General features: G+C 47.2%; 1 protein-coding gene across 3 annotated transcripts in view; it reads left to right on the forward strand.

Moving 5' to 3' along the window:
* Nucleotides 1-904: 904 nt before the first annotated feature.
* DAPK2 (death associated protein kinase 2) overlaps nt 905-25,780 on the forward strand; it is a 119,330-nt gene continuing 94,454 nt past the window's right edge. For 2 of the 3 annotated variants that reach the window (XM_047074976.1, XM_047074979.1), the window contains exons 1-2: nt 911-985; nt 6,833-6,930. In XM_047074976.1, the coding sequence (XP_046930932.1) occupies nt 6,839-6,930 (92 nt within the window). In that variant the 5' untranslated portion in view covers nt 911-985; nt 6,833-6,838. Of the gene's footprint in view, nt 986-4,085; nt 4,293-6,832; nt 6,931-25,780 lie in introns of all 3 variants that reach the window. The other variant, XM_047074978.1, reaches the window with a different exon arrangement.

The raw sequence follows: 25,780 nt of genomic DNA on the forward strand, positions 1-25,780 counted from the left end.
ACACCTTCTCCTCTAGGACTGTCTTGAGGAGCCCTGTGGGTGACTTAGGGATGGAAACTCTGGGAAGGGGCCTCCATTTCCTTTTGCTAAACAGTCTCTTGTCTTGAAGTAAGTTCTGTCTTGGCTGTGATTCTGTTTCCGCTTCCTTCTTCCCATCACCCTCTCCATTCTCACTCTTCTTTTCCCCTCCTGGGATTCTTGGCAGAAGGACGAGAGGAGGAATCCACTGCCAAGTCCTTTATTAAGGAAGGCTTGATGGTGATGCGGGGCTTCACTTACCAACCTTGCAGAGGCTGGGGGTACGGAGGGCGAAGGAGGTTAGGCTGCTTCCAAGCTGGGGCTTGGTGGTGAGGAGGGGAGTGTCCCTCTCCATCTCAGCCCCTACCCAGCTATGAAACGTGGGTGGTGAGGTTCCCAGAAGAATATATCAGGGAGCCTTCTGGCTGGGAGGGAGGAAACGGCCTATTCCCTAGTGGGACTTCCTCTCTCACAGTGTGAGTGTTGGGGGCGGGGAGTGTGGAGGTTAGGGGTGGAGGGACAAGGAAATAACATTGTCTGAGCGATTGTGCCAGGCTACGTCACATTATCAGCAGCTCATTTAAATCATTTTCCAGATAAAGCTTGGAGAGGTTCGTTGACTTGCCCAAGGCCACACAGCTTGTGAACCTCAGAGCCGGTAAGGACGCCTGGAGGGTCTTGCCCCTGGCTCTCTCCCTTGACTCCTGGAAGCGTCGCCGGACCTGGTGGAAGGCTGTCGGCCCTCACCTCGGGGCTGTCCGGAGGGGGCTCCCAGCAGGGGGCGCCCCGAGCCCCGTCCCGGGGCGGCCGGGAGCGCCTCCAGCCGGCGCCTGGGACCGGGCAGGCCGCTCCGCCCCCTCGGCTCCTCAGCGGCTCCGCGGGCGGGCGGCCGGAGAGCAGAGACGAGCGCCGCGCACCCGGTCGCGCCTGCCGTGCTCGCCGTGCCCGCCCAGCGCAGCCTCCCGCCGTGAGTAGCGCCCGTGTGCGGGCTCGACGGGCGGGACGGGGCGCGCGGGGCTGAGGCTGGCGGGGACAGATTGGTCCCGGGATCTGTCTCGGGTTCCCCAAGCCCGCCGCCCCGGTCCCTGACGCCACCCCCCCGGGTATGGCCGGCCTTGCCCTTGGCGCTGTGGCCGGCCCTGGACCTGCCCGCTGCGCCCCAGAGGGCCGCGCTCCGAAGCCTGGCACTTTGACCCGAGGGACCGGGTGGGGGCAGCGGGCCGAGGCCTGGCACCCAGGCGAGAGATAGAGACAGACTTTCATCAACCTAGGGCGCCTTAATGGAGAGAGCAGTACAGATTCGCGGGAGGAGAGGGGCCAGTCTTCTCAGCAACGGCCACCTCGCACACCTCCTCTCCCCATTTGCACAAGGACTCGTTTCAAGAAGGCTGCTCCGTACATAGTCAGCTTGCTTGTGGCAGAATGAAGCTGTGGTCCCCATCGTCAGGGGCCCAGACCGAGGCCAGAGCTACGGTGGGCATGGGGGTAGTCAGTGGGTCTGGGGTAGAAGGGCATAGGAAGGAAGGCATTGTCAGTTGTTGACCCTGATTCTGGACCAGGCATTGTGGATGCCTCATGGCATGTGTGGGTCTGGCTAGCCCTCACTGTGACTTTGCCATGTGGAAATAAGTATTCTCACTTTGGGAAGGAGGAAAGAGGTGAACACTGAGGACATGAAGGTAGTGGTACATTAGGGGTACACCCTGGAAGAGAGGAAGTCATAGCTGGTTGCCTCAGAAGCAGGTGGGAAGAAGGTCCCTGGGGGCATGTGGAGAGAACACAGCCCCTGACACCTTGTTCTCTAGAATCCAGCCGAGGGCAGCTGGGGGCTGCTGCTATGGTTTCTGACTCTGATTCCCAGCTGCGTCCATGTAAGGTATTTCTGGGAGAGTCCTGGTGACTAAGGGGAGCTGGTGCCTTGGCCTCTTCACAAATACTTTCAGAGTCCTGTTCTTCCCCAAACCGCCCATCTCCTAAGATGTGTTTTTAACACCTAGAGTGGCCCCACTGATAATTCAGCGGCTTTGGGAGAGGCTTGGGCAGAGGGTGCAGGGGTGTGGATGAGGGTGGGTGGGTGCTGGTCTGGAGCAAGTTTCCAGCTGGCAGGAATGAGACCTGAACTGTCCTGACCACCTCCCTCAGGTTTGCCTCCTTATTAGACATGAGAGTGAACAAGCAGGCTGCACATGGACTGGACCTTCACTAGAAAAATGGGGTTTTCTCTTGTCAATTTAGGCAAATGGCTGATGTCTGAGCCCAAGTTTCTTTATCAGGGGTTGGAGTTCATCAAAGCCTTGAAGGCCTGGAGGGGGTCTGTGATGCTGGAGTCCCTTTCCTTTTTTTTTTTTCAGATTTTTTTTTTTAATGTTTTATTTATTTTTGAGACAGAGAGAGACAGAGCATGAGCAGGGGAGGGGCAGAGAGAGAATGAGACACAGAATCGGAAGCAGGCTCCAGGCTCTGAGCCGTCAGCACAGAGCCCGATGCAGGGCTCGAACTCACGAACTGTGAGATCATGACCTGAGCCGAGACCTCAACCAACTGAGCCACCCAGGCACCCCTAGGGTCCCTTTCCTTCTGTGGATGGCCTCCTCAGAGCCTGGGTGATGATTCCTAGTGTGGGGAGAGGTATAAGAGGACCATCATGCCTGCTCCCTTGCAGTGGTCCCATGTCACTGACTTATATTGGGTGAGGTGGTGTGATGGTCTCTGAATGTTCAGCAGCATGAGCAGGGTTGAGGGTGCTGTCATCGACGCCCAGGGCAGAACAGCTGGAGCGGACTAGCTGTGTGACTCAATAAGTCCCTTCCCCTGTCTGGTCCTTAGTTTCCTTCTTTTGTAAAACAAGTGGGTTAGGCCAGACACCAGTGGTTTTCAACCACCCCGCCCCCCCCCCCCCGACCGCCATGAATTCTTACACAGAGCCCTAACTTACAATATAAAGTAGAACTGCTGTGCCTCCCCTTCCTCATGCCGGTGGCTCCTGAAGCAGAGTTTAAAAATCCCCTAAATGATCTTTGAGGTCCCTTTTTGTGAGGTTCGAGGAAATCTGTGTTAACCCTCAGAAGTGTTGCTTATTATTAGGGTTGGGGACAGGAGTATGAATTCTAGCGATTCCATTAAGAGAAATGTGGGCATTAAGATGGGCTTCATCCTTGAAATGTCTAGAGCTGATGGCCTGTGCCTCTGACCAAAAGCTGTAGCTGTGTCCCTCCCCTCTGACGTGTGCTTTCATCTTTTCAGGGCCCGAAAGGTTCCTGTGCCCTGGGGCCTTTTCTGGGTCCTAACTGGTGATTATAATTCCACCTCAGAGTTTCTCCCCTTTAGTTCATGTTCCTATATTGAGAAAATTGATAAAATACAAATTCATCTTGGGGAGAGATATCAGGAAGAGGCTTTAAGTTGTTATTGGTTATTTTAACTTGAAGCATCTGAGCAGTGGCTTTGAGAATGGAGACTGGGCCACTACATTTAAATCAACCAACATTTATGGAGCACCTGCTGTCTACCAGCTGCTACAAGGGGACAGAGGTGAGAATGTCACCACCACTGCCCTCATGGGGCTCCAAGACAGTAGGCAGGAGGGAAGGAATTCATATTTGTTGGAACCATCTAGACACTACTTAAAACATTTTACGTATGATATCTCATTTTGTCCCAAAGTAGATATTAGTCTCATATTTTATTATGTAAAATTTTGATTGTATACAAAGTAAGTGTACATACCACATAGCCATGTAACCACTGCCCAGATCAAGAAACAGCATTGCCTGTACCCTGAAACCCCCCTTGAGTCCTAGACATCACCTCTCACCCAGGGGTAACCACTATTCTGACTTTTAGCACCACAGGTGAGTTTTGCCTAAGTGGAATCACACAGTATGTAATCTTTTCTGTCTGGCTTCTTTCATTCAACATTATTAGGCTTGTGAGTTTCATCTATGTTGTTGCAGGTAGCCGTAGTTTATTTATTCTCATTGTTCTGTAATAATTCTATTGCATGGGTATAACTCTATTTACGTATCTATTCTTCTATTGATGGCCATTTGGTTGTTTCCAATTTTTAGTTATTATTAACAATGCTGCCGTGAACATTCTGACATGGGCCATTTTGGAAGGCGTCTACATGCATTTCCCTTACGGATGTCCATAGAAACTGCCCAACAGATTTCCAAAGTGGTTGTCCCAGAGTGTGCTTCTCCTGGCAGTGTTGGAGAGTTCTGATTTCTCCACATAGTCACCAACAGTAGGCATTGTCCAGATTCATTTTCCATGTAAGTAATTTGAAGCTTAGAAAAGTTGTCCTGTGCTCAATGTGTGCAGAGGTTGTAGAGCTGGGGTTTAAACCCGGGTGTGACTATGGGATCTGTGAATTCTCCTTCTGGGTTAGACATAGACAGTTATGAGCCAAAATACGAATGCTCTAACCCTAAAAATGTATGATGAGACCTCTCTGGGAACTGAAAGGGAGAAGGGGGTTTTAATTTGTTTTGATGAGTAAAAGGGTCATGGAGCCTCAGAGTTGGTAGCATTTGAGCTAGGTCTTGTGGGAAGAGAGCAGTTTTCCTAGGGAGGCTCTCCAGGTGGGCCTTCCATGGAAAGGGGCCAGGTTGAGCTGAGGCATGGCAAGGGTGGAAGTTTTGGGGGAAAGGGAAAGGTCTTCTTTAGCTATACTATAGGTATGTGGGGGGAGGGAGATAAGGCCAAAACATTAGTTGGAGCCAAACTGGTGGTCCTAGTTTGTCCTTAGGGGGCTCCCTTGCCCCCGAGCCCCTGGCTACCCCTGGAGCCCAAGGCAGGGGCTCATGATTTTGTTGGGGAGCTGGGGTTGCTTCGAACCCCTCTCAGCTCCTGATAGCAAATGGAGCTGGCCTATTGCCAAATGGAGGATCTTAGCTGTTCCAGGGGCTGCTCTCAGTGTATCTGTCAACAGAACTTCTTGGAGTTTTCTGCTTTTCTTTAGTTGTGTGAACTGAGTAACCCCACCCCTCAGGACTGTGTGAAGTAGGCGATATGGATGTTATCAGCCCTTTTTACAGATGAGGGGACTGAGGCCCAAAGATGGTGCCAACCTGTGTGGGTTACACAGCTAATACACACCCAGGCTAGTCTACAACTGGGGCTCCTGGGAGCCTGCCCTTTTTTGTATTCCATGCTTGCCGGGCTCAGGCCAAGCACAAGGTGAAGACCGAAGAGGGAGGAGGATGCCCGATGGACCACGTGCACTGACAGGGCAGGAGGTCGGCAGGTGACCAGGAGAGTCAGGCTGGGGAGCCAGGCCAGCTCTGCCTGGGGGTCTTCAGAGATGTGTGCTCCATGGAAGGGAGGGAGGCAGGCTGCATCTCAGTAATAGAGCTGTGGTTTGCAGGGGGCAGCATTGGATGAAAGAGGGTGAAATGTATACATTTTCTGAGAGTTGGAACAGCTCCAGCCACTTGGCACTGATGAGACTCACCCTTATGTAATGGTGCCTCCACCCAGCCTGGTGAAAACAGTCTTTTGGGGCTCATGGGGCCCTGGGCGTGGTTGGTATCTGATTGGCAGGCAGAAGAAAAGCTGCCAACTCTAGCCAAAATGAGCTCTGAGAGGCCTTTGCTAATGACTCTCGAAAGACACATCCACAGGCAGCTGGGTTTATCTTTGTCATTTGCAGGCTGTGTCCTGGGCCCTGCCCTTGGGGTGCTGTCCAGGATGGCATATGGAACTCCAAGAATGGGTGGGGCTTCTTGGGGCAAGGGGATCCCAGGGTAGGATGCATACAGTCTCTTCTGGTGTAGTGGTGAACACTCCCCATGGCTCAGAGTTGTCTTCTGGCTCTTACTGAGGTGATCTGGGCGGGCAGTTGGCTCCATTTTATAGATGAGGAATCTGAGTCTCCTCTGACAAGAGATGAGGTCACAGAGCTAGTTGTGGGCAGAATTGGAACTAGAACCTCTAGCTCCTGACTCCTGGTGCCTATTGTGATTTGTCACACCACTCCCGTCCATCTTTCCCTTGGGATGATGAGTGAGAGACTTTATAAATCAGTTCAGACTCGCAGTTGGGTGGCACAGCCCCTGAGGGAACTGAGGTGATGATAATCCCTTACCTTTTTACAGCATTTTATAGTTTACAAAATAATTTCATGATTTGCATTTTTTTAAATAGTATTAACCCACCTCACAGATGAGGAAACTGAGTCTCTGGCAGTTTACATGACTTACCCAGGCAATTGGGACTTGAATCCAGAACTTCTGACTCAAAGATGAGGGCTCTCTCTCCTGTCTTATGGTTGCTTCTTTTCTCATTAGACCTGGATTTCATGAGTACAAATTGCCGAAGCTGGCCATGGTGCTGCTTCTCTGAACTTGTTCAGAGCAGATCTGAAGAAGTGAGGAGGGCTCTTTTTCTATCTCCTTAACAAATTTGAATTGGTATACATCAAATAAGAACCGTATAGGGGCACCTGGGTGGCTCAGTCCATTAAGCGTCCGACTTTGGCTCAGGTCATGATCTCATGGTTCATGAGCTGGAGCCCTGCATCAGACTCTGTGCCAGCAGCTCAGAGCCTGGAGCCTGCTTCTCCCTCTTGCCCCTCCCTCACTTGTGCTCTCTCTCTCAAAAATAAATAAATATTAAAAAAAAAAAAAGAACCGTATATCGTCAGTCATTGGTGAGAAAAGGCTTGCTTGAGCAGGGCAATTCTTAAGGAACAAGTGCTGTGGATTATTGTTAAATTATTAGCTCCTTGCAAGCTGATTACTTTTAGGCCCAGACTCTGAGGCTTCCAACAGTGTTCATGGCTGTCCTGACCTCCCGTTTCCTCCCATTTCAGGGCTGTATGCTCCAGGCCTCAATGAAGAGCCCAAACATGGAGACGTTCAAGCAGCAGAAGGTGGAGGACTTTTATGACATCGGAGAGGAGCTGGGGAGGTAAGAGGCTGGGAGAGGTGGAGGGGGTGCCTCTCCTGGTACACTTGTCACTTGATCTTGTAGGCACGGGCTTGTCACAGGACTCGTGGGAAACTTTAAAAACAATCCTGAGGCATTCACCTTCGTGTGCGGCTCTGAAAACAGTCATCTCTGTGGAAATAAAGACTTGCTGGCATAAGGGACTAGAATTCTTGAGCTCTAGGTTTTCAGTATAGCCTGGCTGACAGTTATGGTGAGTCTAAATGCTTCTCGTTTCATCTGTTACTTTTCTCACAAAGCCATTCCCAGGTTCTGGACTGAGACCTGGTCTGTTGGTTTTCTTCTCTGAGTCCCACTTAGGATTCTCCATGGCTCTCAGGATTTTGTTTCATAAGCTCACTGCCTGAATGGGAGGTGAAGTAATCCTCCTGAAAATGGATTCAGGTTGAGTAACAGGGTACGCGAGCCTCGTCACGAAGGTTCCTAGGATCTGAGTTATTGGGTACATTTTTAGGTTTGCTAAATCTAGAATGCAGCCAGGGATAAGTCCTGATATCTGAAAGTAGTTACTCTTCAGAAAGGAATGAAGATTTCCCAAGCTCTCTTCTTGCCTTCCATTTCCAGAATCTGCTAATATTTAAACAGTTTTTTAGTGATTACAGATCACCAGCCCTAGGGTTGGATTCTCACTGCAATGCGAGAGATGGGAATTCATTTCATTCTCATTTTGCAAGTGAGGAAACTGGCCCAAAGAGTTTAAGCAAGTTGCCTGAAATTGGTCAGCCAGCGAGTGATGTGGCCAAGGTCTGGCCAGTCCAGTTTGCACCCGCACACCTGTCATGCCCTTTCCAATGAGCATGGCACTTACACACTCACATATGCTTACCGGTACACCAAGCCTCACCCCTTCACACACCCAGCAGAGTAAAAACTTGGGGGTTTAGGGCCTTTGCTGTATCCACGATGCAACACAGGAGGCCTTTCCCCTTTATAGAGCTCTTGGGTCAGGCCTAATTCTCTTACTTTCTTTTATGTTTAAAGACAAAATTGAAAGAGTTTCAAAGCCAGAGGAGCCTTACTCCAAGAGGAAGGTGCAGTTACTTCAGGTCCAGGGAGTGCTTGTCCTGACTGACTAGCTGGCTGGGTGGGGGAGCAAAGACTGCAGAGACCCTGGAGGGGAATGAGTCCTCAGCCTTCTGCCTGAGCCGGCTGCCACTGGCAATCCAGGGGTGAAGGGGTGGGAAGAAGACAGAGGGCCAGAGGCTGGAGGGTGGTCAGTTGGAGTCTGCCTCTGAATGGGAAGCCAGGTGCTTCTCCTGACCTTGGTGGTACAAGGGAGAAAGTGGCAAGCTCAGCAGCAGACCCTGGCAGGCCTTGCCCATGGCATTTGATTTGGTAGCCTCACCTTGGCCACATCCTATGGGGGTCTGTGCCAAGTGCTCCGGGTACAGATATGAGCAAGACATGGACAGGTTCAGTCCTGGACGTTCAGCCTGGCCATAGGGGCAGCCGTGCACATGCCAAGGCCAGAGTTGGATGGGACCTTGTTGGGCCGGGGGCTCTGAGGAAGAAAGTAGAAGCAGTTTCCTGGGGGAATTCATCTTTTCTTCCTTCTTAGTCCCGTCTCTCCCCAGTTTGTACATCAGGGCTATTAGAACTGGAGGAGGCCTGGGGCACCTGGGTGGCTCAGTCAGTTAGGCGTCCGACTTTGGCTCAGGTCATGATCTCACAGTTCATGGGTTCGAGCCCCGCATTGGGCTCTGTGCTGACAGCTCGGAGCCTGGAGTCTGCTTCAGATTCTGTGTCTCCCTCTCTCTCTGCCCCTCCCCCACTCACACTCTGTCTCTCTCTCTCTCTCAAAAATAAATAAACGTTAAAAAAATTTTTATTAAGAACTGGAAGAGGCCTCTTCTCTGGTCCTTCACGTATAGCAGGGTGGAGGGCCTGTACCTCACAGCCTGGGAGCCTTGGATGACTCCCCCTCATTTCAAAAGTGTTGACTGGACACAGGGTAGGTAAGAGGCTGAAGGGGCCTGAGGCCTTTGGAATGGCTTGAAATCCTAGGATTTGTGGTCTAGAGGCCAGATGAGCTAGAAGGCTTATAGAGATTCTTTCTTCCAGGCTCTTCATCTGAAAACTGAAGAAACTGAGACTCAGAGAGGGGAAGATCTTGCCAGGGGCCATAAACAGGCTGGAACTAGAGCTGCCAGCAGATGAGTGCTGAGATTCAGAAGCGGCAGTCCTCTTTTTCTCTCCTCCCCTCCTTTTCTTCACTTATCATGCTTCTGAGGAGGTTCCTTGTGCCAGGCACTGTCCAAGGTAGTGGCAAACCAGCAGATGCATTCCTGTCCTTTTGCAGCTTATGATCCACTGGTGGACGAAGGCTCTAAACCAGTGAACAGGGGAACCAAAAGCATAATTCATTATGGCATGTGTTAAGGGCTGTGCAAGGAGAGAACAGGATGCACTGAGACAGAATAGGGGACACAGTTGAGACCAAGTGGTCAGGGAATGCTGCTCTGAGGAAGCGACTGTCCATTTGAGAACTGAGGGCTAAAGGTGCAGGCAAAGGCAACAACATGGACACGGGCCCAGAGCTGCTGAAACTTGAGCTGTAGGTGAGCAGTGCTAGATGAGGTTAGAGACATAGGTGTTAGACACGTGGCCAGTGAGCTTTGTGTCAACACAGAGTGGTGGAAAGGTTTGGCACATATTGAGATTTGGGTCCCCTTCCTAGCTGTGCAACCTTAGGACAGCTTACTCAACCTCTCTGGTACCTCTGTTTTCTTACCCGTAAGATAGAAATAATAACAGTACCTAGTCCATGGTCGTGGGAATCAAGTGAAATGCCAAGTCTATGGTACCCTCATGGAACCAGGCACAGGGTAAGTGCTCGATGAACAAGAGCTTCTGGCCTTTGAAGTATATTTGGGACACCAAGGCCCTGCCTCCCACCTCTGGAGCGCCCCCAAGAGGGAGGTGTGGGACTCTGCGGGAAGAACAGAGTTGTTGGGTCATGCTTATTTTGGGGAGAGGTGCGTGTAAACCTGCTTCCTCTGCTGTCAGTGAGCACCCTAGGCTAAACTCAAGGATGTCTTACTGATTTAGCTCCTCATTCAGTCCTTCCTGTGCAAAAATGAAAGCAAGCAACACCATTTTTCATTTTTACCCGTACTGATAGATAAGGCTCACACACCTAATGTTGGGTAAAGAAAGCCAGGTGCAAATGAGTCCGTACTGTATAATTCCATTTGGGTAAAGCTCAAAATGGGCAAAATGAATCAATGGTGCTGGGAGTCAGAATAGTGGTTATTCCGAAAGAACTAGTGACTGGAAGGCGGCATGAGGGAGGTCCCGTGGGGTGGGTATTGTTCTGTTTCTTGATCTGGGCACTTCACAGATACATCCTTTATGAAAAGCCATACCTCTTTATGTGCATTTTTTTCTGTAGGCCTGTTATATCTTACCTAAAACCGTGCATTAACAAACAAGGAATCTTTCACTCTGTTCCTTGGCCTAGTCTTGTCCCTAAAGCTCATGTTTTTGATTCATTTGGATGTCTTTATGTCCTTATCCTACAAGTAAGAGAGCATCTGGGAGTAGAGCTGCTAAATCCACCTTTGGATTGGGACAGTGTGCCCTGGCTGGAGGGTCCTCAGCTGCTTGACCATGTGATTCTTAACTGATTTCATGCTGAGTGCAGATACTTAGCTGTGCCATTTTGGTACCAGCCTGCTGGGGATGCTGGAGATTGTCTGCTGCTTCTGAGAGTGGCTGGAGAAATGCTGCAACCTACAGATTCTGGCTTCTCCCAGCCTTGGTAGCCAGGGTAGGGTAGAGCAGGGGAATATTAGAGCAGGACTTATAAAGAAAAACCCATCCAATTCCTCCTTTTTAGACAAGGCTAGGTCCAGAGAGGAGAAGTGACTTGTCCGAGGTCACTCGGGGAACTAGTCATAGACCAGGATGGGGACCGGTAGTCTGACTACTCTTAGTCTGGGGCTCTGGCTACCACACCATACGGACCCACAACGTACAAACTCATTTTTGCTCTCATTTGAATGCTTCTCAGGGAGTGGAGGAGAATATGTAGTAGGGTGGTCTTTTCTGTTTGACCTTGAGAGTAGAGCAACAGTGTCAGAGTCAGGAGGTTGAGCATTGGGGAAGGAGTGATGTTCCCTAGGGGGAGGGCACTGATAGATACTCCCTCCCTCTGGGGATGTATGCCCAAGAGTACAAGGTATTTTAGTGAAAGCAGCATGTAATGATCAGTGCTTTCTTCTTTCTTGTGCTTATATTACTTTCCTTTACTTAGATTATTACATTGACATAAAATCATAAAATGTTATGCTGAACTGGATTTCAACAAGAAGTTAGTCCAAATCTCCATTTTATAGATAAGGAAAGTGAGGCCGAGCTCACCGAGTAGGTGAGCTGATTTGTCCAAGGTCCTAGAGTAAGCAATATGGAAGGTGGAACTTAAAGAAGCTTTTATATTATTTTATTTTTAAAAATATTTTAAATTTATTTATTTATGTATTTAACACAAGGCAGGGGGACAAAGGGAGAGAGAATCTCAAGCAGCCTCCATGCCCCTGTTGAGGGGCTTAATCTCACCACTATGAGATCATGACCTTAGCCAAAATCAAGAGTCGGATGCCTAACCAACTGAGCCACCTAGGCACCCCAGAAGCTTTTAAACTGCACTGTGCTAATTTAAACAAACATACAGGGGTGCCTGGGTGGCTCAGTTGGTTCAGTGTCCGACTTTGGCTCAGGTCATGATCTCATAGTTTGTGAGCTCAAGCCCCATATCGGGCTCTACACCAAGAGCATGGAGCCTGGAGTCTGCTTTGAATTCTTTGTTTCACTCTTTCTCTGTCCCTGCTTGTGCTCTCTCTCCAAACAAACAAACAAACAAACAAACAAATGTTTATCGATATGTACATTCAATTTTCATCCATAGCCCCAGCTCTGTCAAGGAGCCTACCTCACCATTACCCCACACATGCCCTCACCCCACCCCCCTCTTCCCTGGTGAAGACAACAGCCATAAGCCTTGCTCCTACTTATAGGAGGTTCATGTATGAAAGGCTGAAAGGTACCCTGCCAGGCACGTAACCTGCAGAATCCCCTTTTGTAGGGACAGGAGCCTTGGGCCAGGGAAGGAGCCACTGTTCTGGACCTCACCCTTCCTAAACAGAGCTGAGGAATTTGCTGCGACATCCATATTGACAGGGCTGCCTGCCAGACCTGAGTCACCCGATGGGGTTCTCAGCGGTTAAGATCACACATGTAGCTTAGCCAGGGCAGCCTCTTTTGGGAGAGAAACAAAACCTACAGGAATGTGTAGAGCTCAGATTTACTCAGGCTGGGTTCTATAGCCCAGTTTAGCCACAAAGCACTATAGGAAACAACAATAATAAGTGTTTGGATTTACCTGTTTCAGTCTTTGGGGAAGGGTTTCCAAGGTGAAGTTTGAAGCAAAGAGGCTTTTGGTATTTCTTTTTAAATTAAAAACTTCTTTTTTTATTATAGAAGTTATGCATGGCAAATGTCATAAAGTTCTGAAGAGTTCAAGTAAAAGGTCAACTCCCTCTACCCTCCTTCCTTGTCTCGTGCCCACAGCTAGACTTTGATGATAATTTTCTTCTGTTGCCTTTTAGAACTTTTCTAAGCAGAGCAAGTGTGTACAGGGGCCCAGATGGGATCATATGACCATAACTACAACTTGCTTTATTCACTTAATGAAATACATTGACTATCTCTAAAAATCTTTTAATTTATTTTTTAATTTGAGAGAGAGAGAGAGAGCACAAGTGGAAGAAAGGGACAGAGGGGGAGAGAGAGAGAGAGAGAGAGAGAGAGAGAGAATCCCAAGCAAGCACCATGCTCAGTGCAGAGCCCGATGCAGGGGGCTTGATCGCATGACTCTGGGATCATGACCTAAGCCAACAGCAAGAGTCAGAGGCTTAACTGACTGAGACACCCAGGTGCCCCTGAATATCTTTCACAGCAGTATATAGAGATCTTGGAGACTTATTTTGGATGAAAGTTTTTTTTTTTAAATAAAAAACTAGAGAAGACAAGCCAATAAGAAATTAGTAGCCTTAACTCAGCCAACTATTTTTATTTCTGACTTCTACCTTCTCATTTTTCCAGAGCTGTTTCTCACACCCACACATCCCCTTCTCTTTTGTGTCTGCTTGAGGCACATAAGCTCAGAGTTGACATTCTCCCAAGTGCTGAGCTCCTGGGGCAGGGTGGGGAGGCGGGGGGGGGGGGGAGCAGGGCAGCGCTCATGGCCCCGGGATTGCCCAGGGATGAAATGAGGCCTATCTCACATTTGTTTGTTTGGGGCCATCAGCTCTTTTGAAGGTAGGTTTTCTTATTTTGTTTATTTGTTTGTGTTTAAGTTTTTATTTTAATTCCAGTTAGTTAACATATAGTGTAATATTGGTTTCAGGTGTACAATATAGTGATTCAACCCTTCCATACAACACCCGGTGCTCATCACAACAAGTGCACTCCTTAATCCCCGTCATCTAGTTCACCCATCCCCCACCCTGTCCCCTAGGTTCTTACTTTGAGTGTCACTATAGCACTGAGACAGAGGCCAAAGGTCCCAACAACTTTGGTGACTTCTCCTTGTTCTTGCTGTTCCCTTGCTCTTGGATAAGTTAAATTTTTCCTTCAAGGTCTAGGTCAAATGCTCTCTCCCTAGCAAAGCCTGACTCACCCCATCCTACTCCACCCTGTTCTGTAGACGTAATTACTGCTTATTCTGGACCCACATCCCTGTTAAGTGCTCAGGTCATCATACCTCATGTTACCTGAAAGAGTTCACTGGTCATCTTCCCACTGAAGATTCCTCCAGGCGGGGCGCCCCTCTATAGTGTCCAGAGCAGACCTTTTACACTTGATAAGTGCTCGGCTCCCACAGATACCCATCAGGAGACTGCAGTGCTATCTGGAACCTACTCAGAGTTAAATCTGAGGCAGAAAACCTCAGCCAAGTCCCCAGCACCCATAGACCTTGGCATCCATGAACGTTCAGAATTTTGCAAACACAAAGTGGGAAACAAAATGTGTTCCATTTCCTGGACACACATTATTATATTTAATCCTTATAACGTCCTGAGAAGAGTTATTACTCCTATTTTATAGATGAAGAAACTCAGTCTCCAAAATGTTAGGTAACTGGCTCAGGAAATACAGATCTACCTCATCAAGGAGAAGCCAGCTGGGAAATTCCACTCGGTGCAACATAACAAATCTTAGAGAAAGTCAGAAATAAAAGCCAGAAACTTTTCTGGGCAGAGTCCTGTCACCTACTCTGGGCTGGGATTTTTGTGCCTCTCTGATAGCATACGTGTTTATATTTCCTGTTGCTGGGAAGGTGAAAGTGGCTGACATATGTTAAGAATCTTGTGCACTCACATCAGTGTCTGTGCCGAGTGCTTCCCATCCTTCTAGGACAATATGAGCTGGGTCACATTCCCACTCCCCAGATGAGGAAACTGAGGCTCAGGGAAGTTTTACATGGACTCTTTTTGTCACTCATGCCAAAAGGCTTCTCTGCCACTAACACCAGGCTTATCTTCTTCAGGTCCAGGAAGCTCTCAGCTTGGTGTTAGTGGCAGGGAAGACTTTTGGGCCATAGTTGTCTCCTAGGCGAGCTAGTGGTTTCTGAAAGATGAGTGGGGTGTGTGGATGCATACGTACACATCTGTACTTTAGCTCATTATCATAGTCCGATGCCTCTTCCTAGGCACCCACTGTGTGATGGGCACCATTTAGGGCTCAGGCCTTGCCCCAGAAGAACTCAGGCTCAGCTGGGGCACAAGGATACTCTCCTCAAAAGCTAGTGAAATGAGATAGAACAGTCCATGAGCTAATAGGGGGACCCCTAAAACATGTGCCAGTTGTTCAGAGGAGGAAACCATCACCCTGGCGGTAGGACAGCTCCTCACAGTCTAATCCGGGAGATGGCAGATGACCACCCCAAGGTAAGGGCTCTGCCAGAGACTGAGGGGCAAGAGAGCACATGGTGGGGGTCGAAGGGATGGGGCTGCCAGGAGGACGAGTGACCGCAGAGGGCCCTGGATGACAAGAGGCCACGGATGAAGGAGGGAGGTGCTTTCATCACTCATTGTTAGGAAAACAAAGCACAAAGCCACTCAAACAAAGTGGCCCACGCTTCCGTCAGAAGCTGGCACACAGGGCCAATCGCTCGCCCTGAGGGGTAGGTCTCATTGAGCTCAGTTTGCGTTATGAAAACTGTAAGAGCTGGAAGGAGGTGCTTATGTGGGGATCACTGAAATCATGATATACCTGTATCTACAGCATACACTCTCTTTTCTACCTCATCGCCAGTATGCACATTTTGTGTTGTGTTGTTTTTGGGTTGACGTTTTATTTATACCTTTCTGTGTATCCAGAGTCCGTATACCTTAAACATTTTCCATTTCAAAATAATTGCAAGTTTAATAAAAGTTTTCAGACTAACAACTCCCATATATTCTTTATTCAGATACAGCCTTTTAACATTTTGGCTTCTCCCTCCCTCCTTCCTTCCCCCTCTCCTCCTCTTCCCCCTGCTCCTCTCCCTTCTTTCTCCTTCTTTTCTTTTCTTTCCTTTTCCTTTCTTTTCTTTCTTTCTTTCTTTCTTTCTTTCTTTCTTTCTTTCTTTCTTTCTTTCTTTCTTTCTTTCTTCTTATCTATTATTGCTTCTAAGCCATTTGAGAGTAGGTTGCAGACATTATACTTCTTTATCCCTTAATACTTGATTATGCATCTTCTAAGGGCTTGGCTATTCTCTTTCATATCCATAGTACAGTCTTCAAATTTAGGACATTTAACTCTGATATAATGTTTTTATTCAAGCTGTCACCCTTGTTCCAATTTTGTTAATTCTTTTTTTTTTAAATTGTTTAATGCGTATTCATTTTTGAGAGACAGAGTGCAAGTGGGGGAGGGGCAGAGAGAGAGGGAGATACAGAATCCCAAGCAGGCTCCAGGCTCCAAGCTGTCGGCACACAGCCCGATGTGGGGCTCAAACTCATGACCTGTGACCTCATGACCTGTGACCTCATGACCTGAGCCAAAGTCAGATGCTCAACCGACTGAGCCCTCCAGGCACCCCAATTTTGTCAATTCTTGATAGCAGTTTTCTCCCTGCAGAACAAGATCCAATGCAGATCATACACTACATTTTGCTGTCATCTCTCTTTAGTCCCCTTTAATCTGGAATGATGCCTCAGCTTTACTTTGTCATGACACCGGTATTTTTGAAGAATGCTAGCCTTAAAAAAAAAAAGATACAATACAGTCTATATACTTTTGGTAACTTCATAGTATTCTGCTATGTAGACATTCCCAGTTGACTTAAGTTCCCCCTGTTATTTCTCACTGCTAAAAATAAATGTTTCTGTGGACATATTTGTTGAATTTCCTCTCTGCATTATTTCTGCTGGGCATACTCCCAGAGGTGAAATACTGGGTCAAAGACTATGACTGATTTGTGTAATGGTTGAAACTAGATACCGAATCAGTTTGTCAGCTCACCAGCAGGTGCTTATTTCTGTATGGCTTTGTCAATATACTTTCATTGTTTTTTTGCGTGTTTTTGGCAGTTTAAGAGTTTTGTAAAGACACATTCATGTTTTCACAGTGGGAAAATTTAAAGTGGTTCGAGTCTCCTGTGCTTCTCCCTTAGTTCCAAACTTTATTCTCTCTGCAACTTTGCCCTCTTTTGTGTGTTTACATTTCATTTTCATTTCATTGCATTTTTGGTCATTGGAGAATGTGAAGTTTTGAGAGCAACAGAAGGCAGTAAGGCAAATGTAATCATTCCCATTTTATAAATGATGGAAATGAGGCTCTGGAAATTTACCTGACCCAGCCTTGTCAGGACGAGAGGTAGAGAACTCTTCCCTATAGCCCGATGGTGTTGCCTCCCTCCCCCAAGAGGGAGGGGATACGAGGTCTTTAGGGAACCAAGAAAGTCCAGCACAAGATTCCACTTCTTTGTCCATACTTTTAGAAGCTGGCTGGAAAGGGTCTAAAAGAAAGTTTTCTGAGGGGTGTCTGCGTGGCTCAGTTGGTTGAGCGTCCAACTCCTGATTTTGGCTCAGGTCATGATCACAGAGTCATGGGATCGAGCCCCAAGTCAGGCTCTGTGCTGAACACGGAGCCTGCTTAAGATTCAATCTCTCTCTCTCTCTCTTTCTCCTCTCTCTCTTTCTCCCTCTGTCCCTCTCTCCCACTCGTGCTCTCTATCTCTCCCTAAAATTATAAAAAGAAAGAATGATTTATTAGAGCTCTGAAAGAGGAGTTGCCTGGAAAGGGGGCTGCTTTTGAGGGCAAAGGAGAGAGCATGGTTCCCCTCTACTTCTTGCTGGGGAAACCCACATGAGGGGTAAGAGCTGAGGCCAGTGGTAGAGTTCAGGCCTGAGGTACCCATCACCTCAGCTGCAGTAAGGCATCCCAGGCTTGGACAATGCTGGTGGGGGGTCTTAGGAGACCCCGAAGCTTCCAGGTCTTCCCACAGAGGTAATGGCTGTGACCTTTGTGTCTTTCTGGGAGATTGCCCCGGACCCTAAAGCAGCCTTCAAGAGACTTTAGAACACAAGAACTTTAATCTGCACGGGCTTCTACACTATCTAGTCCAGGGGACAGAAAACTACAGCCCTATAGCTGTATCTGGTCCGCTACCTGTTTGAGTGGTCCTGGAGCTACGAACTGGTTTTACAGATGAACAGTTCCAACAGATCGATTATAGAAAGCACAGACTTTGGGCCCCAGTTAAGTAATATGTTTTCCCCCCACCAAAAATTTCCGTTCTTCTAATTGGAAGACCTGTATTACAACAAACAAAACAAAACTCATTTCTTACTATATTTTGAATTTCATCAACTAAAAATTTGTGGAAATGTTTATTTTCTCCCTCATTATATAAATACCTATGTCATATCCTTAATTTTGCTTCTTGATCTGCAATGCAGAATATTTACTGTCTGGCTCTTTGGGGAAAAATGTGACTACTCCTGATCTTCAGTAGAGTTTACTATTTAAGCAGCAACACGTTAAAAAATGGATTATTGTAGGGTGGGGGACAGGATATAAACTGATCAAGGTGAAGGTGCTGTTATGGAAAAGGATGAAGAAGGGGTTAGCAGAGGTCTACCTGCCTCCCTTCCCTGTCCTCCCTCTCATAGCCCTTGAAGAACCTCCAGGAAGACAGTTTCAGAACCACTGTCTACCTAGGTTCATCCTGTCCTTCAGAGAGTGCCAGGGTAAGAAGGGAAAGGAACTCTGGGTATTAGGGATTGAGTGTCTTCTCGAAATCTGGTCCTGCACTAGGCACGGGTGTTCATTATGTGGCTTGTGTAGGGCTCCCGCAGCCCTATGTGGTGATAAGTGTTTCTCCCATTTTAAAAGTGAGAAAGCTAGAGCTTAGCAAGCTCAGCTGACTTGCCATAGTAAGTGCCAGAGCTAGGAATTAAGCCCAAGACTTCTGACTCCTGGTCCAGTACTCCTGCTGAGGTACCAAGATGCCCAGAATTTTCTTTCTTTAAAAAAATTTTTTTAATGTTTATTTATTTTTGAGAGAGAGAGAGAGAGAGAGAGAGAGCGAGCGCATGAGCAGGGGAGGGGCAGAGAGGTTGGGAGGTACAGAATCCAAAGCAGGCTCCAGGCTCCAAGCTGTCAGTATAGAGCCCGATGCAGGGCTCGAACTCATGAACTGTGAGATCATGACCTGAGCCAAAGTCAGACGCTTAACCGACTGAGCCACCCAAGCACCCCGCCCAGAGTTATCTTTTTGCCTGAGACCCTCAGGTCCCCTCCAGAGAACAAAGAGGGAGGTTGATACAGTTGATTCACGCTCTTGGTGGACTATTGGAGGAGATCTGCTGAGAGCCCAGTTGTCCTGCATTTGATGTACCTCCAGGGCTGGCACTGCCTCCCTGCTCACCCCCAGTCCTTGGCAGCCAGTATCTAATTCTGAGACCTCAGAACCCTAATCTTGAATTCTGAGCTGCTGGCCCCTGGTGTCGTGGCCACAGGGCCTAGGGGGTGATGAAATATCCTTCTCTCCTTGGGGTGAGGTTAATTTGGCACCCTGGGGCAGAGCCCACAAGCTACAGAGGAGACTTTAGCTACAGTGTGGTTCTAGGAGGCAAAGTTTGTACCAGTCTTTTGGAGGACAGTCCCCCTTCTCTCCTCTCTGTCCCACCTTTTCAGCTGATGGGACAGGGCAGAGGAGAGAAGGGCAGCTGAGGGACTTCGGCAGGAGGACAGGCTCAGCACGGGAGGCTGACAGTGACTGTTCTGGGTGCTGGAGCCACCAGGCACTGGTATGATTTTGACTCTGCTGCTATGAGCAGGTTGGACCTCCAACAGCATCGCTCTCGTGGGCTGTTTTGTCATCAGAAGATGGTCCCTGTCTCACAGAATTGTTGAAATACCACTTGTGGAATCAAGGTCTCTTCATGTTTCCTAGCCTTCTGGGGTCCCATTCTTTAATGTCCAAATAAGAATAATGAACATTCCATTCCAGGGCAACAGGAAGCCCTGTTCCTAATCCAGCCTTTCTGGCTCTCCCCAGGGAGCACTCACATCTCAGTTATCGGAGCCATATCTCAGAGCCTTGGGCTCAGGGGCCCCTTCCTCCTTCAAGACAAGGCTGAGCTCCCTCTGTGACCTCTTGTCAGGCACAGACTTGGGCCCACTTCTGAGTGCCTTCCCTCAACACCGAGATTGGTTGCAGGGTACGCTGAGGAGACCCCCTTTTCTTCACATATACCCAGTTGAGCTCCTTATTGTTGCGACCTCTCCCTGAGTGGACCCTGGCCTTTTTATCCTGAATGAAAGCCCTTTCAAATTTTTCCCAAACAACAGCCATCTCTGACCTGCACTCACCCTGCCCCCGTGATGGAGTCTTCTGTCTCTTTTAGCATATGGTAACAGCTCTGAGCAGCTTTCAAAATACCACTTTCCCCATTCCTGCCATAGACGTGAGGGGTGTAGCCTGGCATTTGGGAAGTGCCCAGCAAATAGTCACAGATATGGACACCATTATGCTAAAAGCCTGGTGGTCAGTTGTTTTGAAGAGCTCATGGGAAGGAGCTGGGTTGGGCAGTTTCTCTGTTACCTCATCTGATCATGAGACTCTTGATTGGGGTAGGCAGACAGGTGGAAGTCACTGTCCCCATTTTACAGATTAGGAAACAGAGGCATAAAATCCAGTCCCTACTGTTGAGAGCACTGAGACCTGATCAAGTGGAGACAAGGCTGTATATCCACGAGATTTTGTAAACACAGGTCCAAGCAGCAATATTGAAAATATGTCTTAAAGAAAGACATTTTTTTAAAGCACCTTCAGAACTAGCTAACTGTAGCATTTGTAGAGATTGGGGTCCTGACATTCTTTCTGATGTCTCGCCCTGATATAGGATACTTCCTGGAGTCCACACATGTCTCTGAGAAGATGTTAGCTTTCTGCTGGTCAGGAAGCACGGCCACGTCCTGGCTAGGTTGGCCTGGCTCCACCCCCACCCCTCCAAGTCCCCTGGCTCCCAGTGCTGCTACCTTCACTACCTTCTAGCAAGGTCTGTGGCTGGGCCATCTCTAATGGGGCAGCTGAACCATTCCTCTCCAATACAGAGAATGTATCCCTCAGATGTGGGGGGGGGGGTCAAACCTGGGTAAAACTGACTACTAGTGACTTCTTGTGTGACTGTGACCTTGGGCAAGTTACTTCACCTCTCTGAGCCTTGGTTCTCTCATCTGTGAAATGGGGAACATACTACCTACCTTATCAGGCCAGGTTGTGAACGTAGATCTTGCTTGACTCCAGTGGATTGATCGAGATTAAGACTGAAACATGAAACACCATGGTTGTGATCCCCAGGGGTATATCTGAATCACACAGGAGATTTAAAACATACAAATAAATAAACAACATGCCTACATGCTAGGGAATTGAGGTTTAGAAGGTCTTGGGTAGAGCTCTAGCATCTGTATTTTTTTAAGATGTCCCAATTTGTGTAGAATATACAACTGGATCTGAGATCATTTCTTCGAAATAGTACTTGAGACACATAGCAGGCTCTCAGAGATGTTGGTTTATTTCTTGCTTCTCTTGATGGAGCAAGTCTCTGTATTATCCTCTGTCCTGGCTATGTTAATTTTACCACTTTGCCTTTGCTCATACCAGACGTCTGCTTAGATGCCCCCTCTCCCCTCTCCACCAACCCCTGCTGTGCATGGCTTCTATCATACTCAACATTCCTTTCTTGCTAGAACTACATCTCTTGCAGAAGATGGACAAAAGTCTAAAAGATAGCCATTAAAAATGTAATGGTATTGGTCACAGGGGTGGGGTGGGGAGGAGGGGAAGGTAGGACCATGGATAATTTAACAGTTTTTTATTTATACTTTTCTGTATCTTCTAAAAAACATTTAATATTTTTTTCCATTGGATATTCTTTCCTGCTTTGTCAAAGATTAGTTGGCCATACTTTTGTGGGTCCAATTCTGGAGTCTCTATTCTATTCCAGTGGTCTATGTGTCTGTTTTTGTGCCAATACCATGCTGTCTTGATGATTACAGCCTTGTAGTAGAGGCTAAAGTCTGGGACTGTGATGTCTCTCGCTTTGGTCTTCTTCTTCAATATTACTTTGGCTATTCGGGGTCTTCTGTGGTGCATATGAATTTAGGATTGCTTGTTCTAGCTTCGAGAAGAAAAGATGCTCAACGTCACTCCTCATAAGGGAAATACAAATAAAAACCACACTGAGATATCACCTCACGCCAGTCAGCGTGGCTAAAATGAACAAATCAGGAGACTATAGATGCTGGAGAGGATGTGGAGAAATGGGAACCCTCTTACACTGTTGGTGGGAATGCAAACTGGTGCAGCCACTCTGGAAAACAGTGTGGAGGTTCCTCAAAAAATTAACAATAGATCTACCCTACGACCCAGCAATAGCACTGCTAGGAATTTACCCAAGGGATACAGGAGTGCTGATGCATAAGGGCACTTGCACCCCAATGTTTATAGCAGCACTTTGAACAATAACCAAATTATGGAAAGAGCCTAAATGTCCAGCAACTGATGAATGGATAAAGAAATTATGGTTTATATACACAATGGAATACTACTTGTCAATGAGAAAGAATGAAATATGGCCTATTGTAGCAACGTGGATGGAAATGGAGAGTGTTATGCTAAGTGAAATAAGTCATACAGAGAAAGACAGATACCATATATTTTCATTCTTATGTGGATCCTGAGAAACTTGACAGAAGACCATGGAGGAGGGGAAGGGGGAAAAAAAAAGTTAGAGAGGGAGGAAGGCAAACCATAAGAGACACTTAAAGACTGAGAATAAACTGAGGGTTGATGGGGGGGTGGGAGGGAGGGGAAAGTGGGTGATGGGCACTGAGGAGGGCACCTGTTGGGATGAGCACTGGGTGTTGTATGGAAACCAATTTGACAATAAATTTCATATTAAAAAAAAAAAAGAAAAGCCAAAAAAACCACATTTAATATGTATTTCTTGTATCATATAGAACATATTGCTTTTTAAGTATTTCACGCTCAGGAGTTTGGATTTCTTGCTGGTTTTACATTGGAAGAAAGGTTAATGGGACTGGAGAGAGACAGGGGCATGGGAGTCAGGCTAAGGAGGAGTGAACTGCTGTAGAGAATGTGAGGTGATGAGATCTGGAAGCTCTTCAGGGGAGGGATGGTGGCTTCACTGTCTTGCATCCTTCATGCAGAAAGAAAAGACTCAGTAAACCCTTGCTGAAGGATTGGTGAGTGAGTATGGCAGCTGCTAACAGGGAAGGTAACGAGGTGGTGGCAGATCCATACTGGTACCAACTGTGAGTCTCCCATCTCTCTTGTCAGAAAAATTCTGGCACATACCCCAAGGGGTTTGGAAAGTCATTTGTGATCACGCTATCAGAATTTAAACCAGAAGGGTCCCAAGATACCATATGCCCTACCTCTTCAATGCACTGTGAGCTCTTCAGAATAATTTTTAAATTTTAAGTAGTCTGTTCTTCACAGAAGTGGTCACCATGCACAAGTCCTTCTTTCTTGGGCCTTAAAAAAAGTGACTTGGCTTTCAAAGAGTCCACTCTTTAGGGATCTTGTCTGTTGGGTGAAGTGACGTATACTTGTATGTATCCTAGCTCAAACCTTAATTATGCTGACTTTAGGAAGCTCTTTCTAAATAAGAGTTTCCCCAAATAAGTCTAGAGAACCTTTGCCTAATGCTCTGAAGAACATGAGCATTAACTGAGACTAGAACCGAAGCAACATTAATAACTACAGGTGCTCATTTAGTAATAACTCTGTTGTACATTTTCTGTTTTCTCTGTGACATTGCCCAGTAGCCAGATATTAAGTGGCACTTGGGTGGTTGGTTACTCTTGTAAAGCTGTACTCTATGCCCACAGGTATATGGCTCTAATTTATTTGCCTTTCCTTTTTGTTGCCACTTTAGCTTCCTCTTTGCAGGGAAAGTGATTTAGGCCAATGTTAAAGCCATGTCTTCCCTAGATTCTGTCAGGCACAGAGTCAGGAATAAGTGGCTGGCCAACTAAACTGAAGGCTGTGGCTGACTTAGTCCCATTATTTTGCCTATTCTTCTTGCCCAAACTTACCTCTCAGTACTTCTTAAACTTTCTCCACCCTCGCTGCTGTGCCCCTCTGTCTGAGCCTTTTATTTTTAAATGTTACTTTTTTAAGTTTATTTAATTAGAGAGAGTGTGGGCAAGTGGGGGAGGGGCAGAGAGAGGAAGCAAGAGAGTCCCAAGCAGGTTCCACACTGTCAGCACAAACTGTGTCTTATAAACTGAGATCATGACCTGAGTTGAAATCAAGAGTCCAACGCTCGACTGAGCCACCCAGGCACCCCTAAATGTTTTTAAAAGTTTTAATTCCAGGGATGCCAGAGTGGGTCAGTCAGTTGAGTGTCGGACTCTTTGTTTTGGCTCAGGTCATCAAGTTATGATCCCATGGTTTGTGGGATTGAGCCCCAAGTTGGGCTCCGTGCTGACAGCATGGAACCAGCTTGGGATTTTCTGTCTCCCTCTTTCTCTGCCCTTCCCCTGCTTGCATGCATATGCTCTCCCTTTCTCTCTCAAAATGAATAAATAAACTTTAAAAAAAAGTTTTAAGTTTTAATTCCAGTTAGTTAACATACAGTGTTATATTAGTTTCAGGTATTCAATATAGTGATTCAACACTTCCATACATCACCCAATATTCATCACAAAAACTGCATTCTTTAATTCCCATCATCTATTTAACCCATCCCCTCCCACCTCCCCCTCTGGTGGCCATCATTTTGTCCTGTATAGTTAAGGATCTGTTTCTTGATCTCTCTCTCTCTCTTTTCCCCTTTCCTTGTTTTCTTTGGTTTCTGAAATTCCACATACAAGTGAAATCATATGGTATTTGTCTTCCTCTGAATTATTCCAGTTAGCATTGTACTCTCTAGCTACATCCATGTTATTGCAAATGGCAAGATTTTATTTCTTTTTATGGCCGAATAATATTCCATTATATATATATATACACACATATATGTGTGTGTGTATATATATATATATATATATGTATACATGTATATATGTATATATATATATGTATATAAATATTTACCACATCTTCTTTATCCATTCATCCAACAGTGGACACTTGGCTGCTTCCATATCTTGGCCCTTGTAAATAATGCTGCTATAATATAGGCATGCATGTATCCCTTTGAATTAGTGTTCTTGTATTCTTTGGGTACATACCTTGTAGTGAGATTTCTGGATCACAAGATAGTACTGTATTTTTAACGTTTTGAGGAACCTCCATACTGTTTTCCACAATGGCGGAACCAGTTTGCATTCCCACCAACATTGCGCGAGTGTTCTTTTTTCTCCACATCCTTGCCATTACAGGTTGTTTCTTGTGTCTAGGCCTTTTAATGAGATGTTCTTTTCCTCCTTCAGAGCACTTTCTCTGTCATGTCCCTCTTTTCCCCTAGTTCTCCTCAGTCCTCAAGTACAGTGAAAATGCCTCCTATTCCTCTGCAGCCTTGAGATGGTACTTCCCCCAGCCTCATCTATCGCTCTAGCTTTGAGGAGCCATAGCCCTTAGAGTCTGTGCCTCATACAGAATTGCTCTTAAGTACAAGGCTTTTTGGAGGTTCATTCTGTGTCCCAAGCCAGACTGTGAACCCCTTGAGGATAGGGGCCAATGTTTATCTTTCTTAGTGCTCCCCCCACCTCTAGTATCCGGTGGGCCCATAGTAGGTACTCAGCAAACACGGGGGCTGGTGCAACCATAAGAGGAGCTCAGCCAGCGCTGAGCCCCAAGGGCCTGAGTTTGTGTCTACAAGCCCTGGGGAAAGTAGAAATGCAGCATCATTTTCCTCACAGCCCTGCTCACACGACCTTCTTTGTTTTCTTGCCTGGAGGAGGGGGGAGCAGGGGAGCAGGCCAAGTGTGCAGAGCTGTTTGACAGCCCAGAGCTGTACAGAATGCTCACTTGTTCTCCCTCTCGTGTGCCAGAATTGCTCCACATCACAGCTTCTTCCTGCACTGGGGTTAGCCCAGTGGCCTCTGTCCTGCTCCTGCTTCTCTGGGAAGTGGCTGAGCATCGTTCTATGAACCCAAGTGGAGTTCCTAGTTCTAGGGAAAGAAGGTGCCATGGCTTCCCCTTGTGTGCAGGAACCAATCTCAACCGAGGAGACGAAGAGAAGTCCTTTTGCTGTGGAAGTTCCAGATCAGACTTGTGGCTTCTTGGGGCTGTCTGAGGATAAGAGAAGTAGAAAACCTCATCATGGCATCTGAGCCAATA

The sequence above is a fragment of the Lynx rufus genome, unplaced genomic scaffold, assembly GCF_022079265.1.
Source record: "Lynx rufus isolate CCGP_SWC_20201006 ecotype Redwood Valley unplaced genomic scaffold, mLynRuf1.p SCAF_13, whole genome shotgun sequence".
NCBI lineage: Eukaryota > Metazoa > Chordata > Mammalia > Carnivora > Felidae > Lynx > Lynx rufus.